Source organism: Vanacampus margaritifer, chromosome 8 (genome assembly GCF_051991255.1).
Source record: "Vanacampus margaritifer isolate UIUO_Vmar chromosome 8, RoL_Vmar_1.0, whole genome shotgun sequence".
Taxonomy (NCBI): domain Eukaryota; kingdom Metazoa; phylum Chordata; class Actinopteri; order Syngnathiformes; family Syngnathidae; genus Vanacampus; species Vanacampus margaritifer.
In genome coordinates this window covers 6,109,123-6,116,362 of record NC_135439.1, presented here as the reverse complement: position 1 = coordinate 6,116,362, position 7,240 = coordinate 6,109,123, and the positions used below count along the sequence as shown (strand labels likewise).

At 40.1% G+C, this 7,240-nt stretch overlaps 1 protein-coding gene across 3 annotated transcripts; it reads left to right on the top strand.

Moving 5' to 3' along the window:
- Positions 1-3,037: 3,037 nt before the first annotated feature.
- On the top strand, positions 3,038-6,208 carry c8h3orf18 (chromosome 8 C3orf18 homolog). 3 transcript variants are annotated; one of them, XM_077574369.1, is made up of 5 exons: positions 3,038-3,292; positions 3,381-3,406; positions 3,865-3,994; positions 5,065-5,099; positions 5,751-6,208. In XM_077574369.1, the coding sequence occupies exons 1-4, from the start codon at positions 3,038-3,040 to the stop codon at positions 5,068-5,070; spliced, it is 417 nt and encodes a 138-aa protein (XP_077430495.1). In that variant the 3' UTR covers positions 5,071-5,099; positions 5,751-6,208. The 3 variants fall into 3 exon arrangements, with proteins under 3 accessions (XP_077430495.1, XP_077430494.1, XP_077430493.1); XM_077574368.1 differs by lacking the exon at positions 5,065-5,099; XM_077574367.1 differs by lacking the exons at positions 5,065-5,099; positions 5,751-6,208 and having other exon boundaries at positions 3,865-5,058.
- The last annotated feature ends 1,032 nt before the right edge of the window (positions 6,209-7,240 follow it).

The window sequence follows — 7,240 nt, the reverse complement described above, 5'->3', positions numbered from 1 at the left end:
ATTAAAAGCAGACGGGATGGACAAAAGAGAGAGAGGGATGATCTGACCCCTTGCTTAAAACATGAACGCAAAGAAAAGAACAATCCATTTCATGTTCTGGAACCCCAATTAAAAGTCAATGGAACATGCCGAAACTTGGAGGCAGTAGGTATTTATAGAACTTGCGTGTGTGTGTGTGTGTGTGTGTGGGGGTGGAGAGTTGACAGTTTGGCATTTGAGCTGGCTGGAAAAGCACATTTCCTCCACAGTTAACAGTTTGGGCGGGTGGTGCTTATTCCTTAAGATTTGTATCTGCTTCGTTATGATGCTTCCTCCCTGTGCCTTTCGCTGCCCACATCCTGCTCTCAACACCTACCAACCACATCCTTGTTGGCGCTACAATATACTACATTTGTCAAACTCATGCATTCAAATCAGTCCTTTTTGTCATCTTTTTGTTTACTCTCGGCTGTCGAAATTTCTCCTAAAAAGAAACGTAAGTAGGGGACACGTACCCTACGATCAAAGTCGGCAAAGACCTAATTATAAGATGTCTGTAAAAGATCATCCTGAGGAGGTGTTTTAAGAGATTTTCCTTGGTGATCGGCTCACATCACACTCTGGGGTAGACAATCGTAAATATTAAAGCTATTTAATATTTAGTGCGGTACACACAACAATTGAAGTCATCAAATGTCGAATTATCCGTTGTTGAATTATCCTGTCTTTTGGAGTGATAAGAGGGATTTCCACCAGACATCTGTTTTGTTGAGGACAGTCTACCGTCAATAATGTGTCTTCTACCCCAAACCAGATGTTGATCTCGGTTGTAATATGAAAACGTACCTGTGACAGGCAGCAAGCACCCTGCCATGAGCCAGCCAAACTGCCGGAAAATACAAAGAGTAGTAGTAGTAGTAATCAACTTTACCGAGTCTAAATTCAAATAACAAAAGTTTGAAACAAATCCGAGTCACAAAGGTCCGAGTCCAGATTAGATCCAGGGTAAACATTAAGCCCGCATCCCACTGAGGGATGAAGAAACGCTTGTGACGCTAACAAATTTTGATTTTACGTCAGGATTCATTCAAGGTCGCAGTGTTTCCTAAACATTCTCTAAACAGTCATAATGGTTTTTCTTGTCTCAAGAAAATTTTGAACATGTCCATAAATTTTCTGAGCAGATTAAGCAGTGAAAAAAAAAAAATCATTCTTCACACAGTCCACACTACAGAATAATCGCTGTAGTGGTCCCGCAGCTCAATCAACAGACGGGACGATTTAAGACGGACGTTTCTCTTTACGCCATATCTCCGATATCAAGAGAAATGACAGGGATGCATGTTTCTTTCTGTAGCGAAAACACATCAATGACTAACCAAACTTTTCTTGCTCTTAAAGCTCCTGTTGCCAAAACCTCCAAAAGGACCATCTAGGTGAGAGCTTCCTAGTTGGATTCTGTGACATCATCTTAAGAGGTTTGTTACTGAGACTTTGAGATGATGTCATAAGCTATGACGTCCTCGCTACCCTTATTGTTACATGACATCATCTGATGTAAATTTGCTACATGTCTTTTATTAAAAAAAAAAAAAAAAAATCAAGCTAATAATTTGACTTGAAGGGCGTTTAACCAACTTTTCTCACCAAAAGTCAGCTAGGATCGACTCTGGCTGATCCACGGCACGGACAAAGACAAGTGGGTAAAGTAAATTGATTTGCCGACTGACAATCAGTCCTGGATGTGTACCCGCTTGTTGCCAAATTTTAGTTGGTGTAGGCTCCAGCTCACCTGTGACCCGAATGTGGTTTATGCTTGAGACTTCTGGTTTGAGTTGCTGCCTGGGCTTTTTCGGCTCATTTGATCATTAGAAGCTCCCAAATTGAAATATTTGTATTTAGATATATTTGTCATATTTCGGTTTTGTGAGGGTTGGGTTTTTGTTTGTTATGGGTGTCCTTGTTGTTTTTGTCTGTTTTGTAAGTAGCCATTATCACAGCCAAGTAGCCATTGTCACATCCAAGTCGTCCTCGTCGCAGCCAAACCGTCCTCGTCACAGCCAAGTTGTCCTCGTCGCAGCCAAGTCATTCTCATCGCAGCCAAGTTGTCCTCGTCACAGCCAAGCCGTCCTCGTCACAGCCAAGTTGTCCTCGTCGCAGCCAAGTCATTCTCATCGCAGCCAAGTTGTCCTTGTCAGAGCCAAGGCGTCCTCGTCACAGCCAAGTCGTCCTCGTCGCAGCCAAGCCGTCCTCGTCGCAGCCAAGACGTCCTCGTCGCAGCCAAGTCGTCCTCGTCGCAGCCAAGACGTCCTCGTCGCAGCCAAGCCGTCCTCGTCGCAGCCAAGCCGTCCTCGTCGCAGCCAAGCCGTCCTCGTCGCAGCCAAGTCGTCCTCGTCGCAGCCAAGCCGTCCTCGTCGCAGCCAAGACGTCCTCGTCGCAGCCAAGTCGTCCTCGTCGCAGCCAAGCCGTCCTCGTCGCAGCCAAGCCGTCCTCGTCGCAGCCAAGCCGTCCTCGTCGCAGCCAAGCCGTCCTCGTCGCAGCCAAGTCGTCCTCGTCACAGCCAAGAAGCCATAGCCTTAGTCAAGTCATAGTCACTCCACGTCAAGTCGAGGCAAGGCAAATCAGGTCCTGCTTACGTCACGCTCGTTCCAGTCATGTCGACCAATCTACTCACGTCCTGTCCAGTCATGGCGACCAGTCTACTCACAACCTGTCCAGTCATGGCGACCAGTCCAGTCAGCCAGTTTTGCCTGCGCCTCAATCAGTAGCGCTTTTCTCACAAAAAAGGCGCCCATCAATGCTCGACTGTTGTGCTTTTCTTTTCTTTGAATCGTTGTAGCTTGAACTGTTCCATTTGCTTAATCCCAATAATAACATGCGCTATAGAAAATGATTGATTTCTGAACCAATTAGTGTTGTTTGTTGTGTTGCAGCTCATCTTCAAGATCACATGGCCAAGCCATCATCATTTCAAGCATGAAGACAGCGACATCAGCAATGAGACCACACACACAATATATTTAACTCCACACACAAGACCCAGTTGAAACAGCCGACCATGGCCCTGCCTGAAACCAAAACCACGTTTCTATCCCCAACCGTGGCCGCCGTCCCCCTGCCGGCCTCCGCCAACGCGATGAGCGACAACGTCACGTCCAGGGTGACGCTCATGACCCTCACCATCCAGGCCAACGAGAGCAGCCTCAACACCAGCGTCACCGCATTCCCGGAGGCGGTGATCGAGAGCTCGGGGATGGGAATGCTGCTGGTGCCGTTTGGCATCATCACCCTCATCGGCCTGGCGCTGGCTGTCGTAAGACCTTCACAAAGAATTTCATTCGAACGTCACCTAAAAGTGTTTCTGTTTGTAATGTGCTTTCTTCACTCTTTTTCCGTCATAGATGCTGTACATTCGGAAAAGGAAGCGGTAGGTCGGGTTTAAGGCATCACATGATAACAAATAACAACTAACACGAAACCATAAACTGAGGTCACCCCGCTCTTATGTTTGTCTATTCACAAACCGTATCTTAACTCTTTGACTGCCAGACGTTTTCATAAAAGGGATGCCGTGGGTGCCAGCCGATTTAAGCATTTTTGACTGATCTTTCAAGGTCCACAGAAAATTATGTGTTTGAACTATGGAAACACACATACTACCAAATGAAAGATTGGACTCTCATCTTTCATCAGAAAAAAAAGTTTGTTTCTACCTTATTCCGTTTTTCAGTAATCAACAATAGAAAATGGTTAGTTTCACCTCTGTTTTGAAAAAAAACGTCTTTTAACGTCTTTGGCACTCCTCCATAGGATTTTACTAAACGTTATATAACGTTTTTGGCAGTCAAAGAGTTAAAATGTTCCTTATTATTTTGTCGGCGGCAGTTTGGAGAAGCTCCGGCACCAGCTCATGCCCATGTACAACTTCGACCCGGCCGAAGAACAAGACGACCTGCTGGAACAGGAGCTGCTGGACCACGGCCGGGATGGCACGCTCGCTGGTCCCAATGCTAAGGTAAGCAAAGTATACCAAAACAAAAGACGGCAAATCTGCCAAATGCACTGTTTATGCAAAAGTGTGCCAAAGTCTTCCACCACTGTTAGTTTCATTGTTTTAGCAAGGCTATGATGACTTTAAATTAAGCTCCACCGAGGCTGTACAGAACAAACCTGGGGGGGCTGCTTCGTTTGTTAGTTGTAGTTACTAGTTAGTGGAGTACTGGTTAGCATGGCTGTCTCAACACTGAGGCTCTAAAATTAGAGCAAAGTACGGCTCGCTCTGTTCTTTCTTTGATTTTGCCTAAAAAAAAGGTTCATTTTATTTATTTATTTATTTAAATTTTCTAATTGTTCTCATTAGGAAATGTTATATATTACAAGATACTGATAGATTAGTGTAACAATTGTAATCTTATTGGGGGGAAAATGATAATTCATTGTTAGATTATAAATACAATAATTTAACTCATTCACTGCCATAAATTCATTAAAAAAAAAGATTATTAAAAATTAGGGGCGACAGGCAATTAACGTTTTTAATTGTAATTAATCATATGACTTCACTAGTTAACTCACAATTAATCACAAATTCATATCTGTTGTAAATGTACAATAAAACAATTCTAGCTTTTCATACTCTTGTTAACAAAAGAGGGAAAGAAAATGTTAAACTAATAGGAATAGTTCAAATGAATTTTTGACGTTTTTAGCCATCAATGGCAGTGAATGAGCTTCATATTAAATCAAACACAAAATATTTAAAATAATTTATAAATGATACTATTATTATTTTATTTATATTAAAAAACGTTTTAATATTTTTTATTAAATACTTATTTAATCCTAAATAAATTCATTATGATAAAAGATGTGTAACTTTTACTTTCTACCGGTTTACTGTATCAGCATGATTGATCTAAAATGGGTCATCAAAACAACAAAGCAAGACTTTTAAAAGAAGTCGAGTATCATTGTAGAATATTGCGTAATATTTTGATTGTATGTTTTATGCACAGGCCACAACCTGCTGTGCTTCATTTTTAGCAACATGTGGTTTGACCTTACATGTTTTTTATTTCTTTAAAGTTTTGACAAAGGCATGATGATAAAAGGCAAACATGGTAAAGTATCACTTGTTTGTCACTCCTTTTAAACCTACTACTCACCCCCCCCCCCCCAAAAAAAACAATCATTTGTTTTTATCTGTATAATAAACATTTTATTCTATTTACAAAACACAAATGATATCCTAATCATAACACATAGATTTGCTTCTTCTGCTTACATCATTTCTTTCCTCTTCCTCATGCCCCTTTCTGTGTAATATACCAATTCCTCCTCCATCGCCTTAACTTTGATCTATTGGGACGTACCATCACATAAATCTGACATCTCTACATAAATATAATTTATATATATTTTTTTTTTTTTTTAGAGAAGATATGATCAAATCGAAAATGTTCACGCTTCCTTAGTAAGAGACTGAAGATGCCTTTTCCAGAATAAAAGGCGTAATATTTTGCCTTTTTTTCCCTCTAAAAGATAGCAGTTCATTATTATAACATCATCACATTTTTCTTGAAAATTAGCAACTTTTAAATTCCTATGGCAAGGATTATGAGGGGGAATCATTGGAAAAAATTTCTCTCCTGGACCCCAACATTTTTCAAACCCCAGTAATTCAATTCAATGGAGTTACTTTAATGCATTTGAATTAGATGCAAGTCATGGACATTTTTGGACGTTTTTAAGTCATGGCTCATCTTTCACAGACTCTCCGAACCTCGCAGGGGACCACCCAGAGACCCAGTCGCTTGGTCTTCACAGATGTAGCCAAAGCTCTCAACGCTTAACAAAAAGCTCTTCCGTTGCACCTTTCATTTTGTGGACTCCCATTTTTAATAACGGTAGGTCTCTCAAGGAGGGACAAGAAAAGGGGACGGAAAAAAGGACTTGTTTTTTGGTGACGAAATGGCGCTTCATCGCTATGGATTTAAAATGATTTTGTGGGAGAACGGCTGCATGCAATGCTAACAGAGCATCACTTTTCACCATCTTACATCACTCGCCACACAAAAATGCCATAACTTTGTGTAATTGTTGTCGCGACATTTCTGTTCTTTTTACCACCATCGTAATCTTGTGTAGAACACCGGATGTTTTGTGTCTTCCTCGCTGAACAGTTAACGACTTGTTCTATAAATTAAAACTTTCAACAATTCTGCAAAAAGCGTCGTGCTGCTTATTTGCAAAAACACCAATCGCAGGATACAATAAAAATGATATTTTTAATGAAACTAGGCGAGGTCATGTCAACATTAACTGCGTAACTGATGACAAGACAAAAATATGTTTTGACAAGTTTCCACATTTAAATCCATCATGACACCAACACAATCACATTAGAACACATAATGACGCAGACCAGATCATGAAAATCGCAAAGGTTGACATTTTATGTAAAGAAGCACTCTTCAATCAATACAATACACAAGTTCTGTTCAAAATGGATAAAAAAATACACACACATGCCCTCAATTATAACCTACTTAACTCATTCACTGCCATTGACGGCTATAGACAACAACAATTCATTTTAACGATTTCTATTAATTTAACATCTTTTTACTATTGAAGTCATGCGATTAATTACAATTAAAAATGTTCATTCTGACGCGATTAAAAAACGATTATTAAAAATTAGGGGCGTCATGGGATAGAATTTTTTAATTGTAATTAATCACAAGACTGTACTAGTTATCTCACGATTAATCGCAAATTTTATATCTTCTAAATGTACAATTAAAAAATTTCTAGGTTTTCATACAAAAAAATTTAACTAATAAATCGTCAATGGCAGTGAATGAGTTAATAGATAAAGAATTCTAGTTATTGCTGGATAAATACCAGAGAAAAATAAAAAAAATTAACAAAAAAGGAACGTTTTGGAGAGTTACCAACCAAAACTGACTCTGAAACCAAAACCGCAACTCAATCTGTTTAACTTTGCGATGATTTGTGTGAACGTTAGCAGCTAACATTAGCAGTTGTAGCTTAAATTCAATTTGCGTCCCACTCTTAATGGTTAGCCGATAAAAATCATAGCTTCCTTAAAATGACATCTAATGTAATGTTTTTGTAAAGTTTCGCTAACCAAAAGTGACTTTAAAGACAGTGAAACCACAACAATTGTGAAATATCCATGCTTGGCTTTTTGCTATGATTAGCAAACGCTAGCAGCTAACACTGAGGCTAAAATTCC

Coding starts and splice junctions, on each gene's coding strand:
- c8h3orf18 (XM_077574367.1), top strand. CDS start 3,038: ATGGCCCTGCCTGAAACCAAAACCACGTTTCTATCCCCAACCGTGGCC. Junction 3,293..3,380: donor TCGGCCTGGCGCTGGCTGTC/GTAAGACCTTCA, acceptor TTTCCGTCATAG/ATGCTGTACATTCGGAAAAG. Junction 3,407..3,864: donor TACATTCGGAAAAGGAAGCG/GTAGGTCGGGTT, acceptor TGTCGGCGGCAG/TTTGGAGAAGCTCCGGCACC.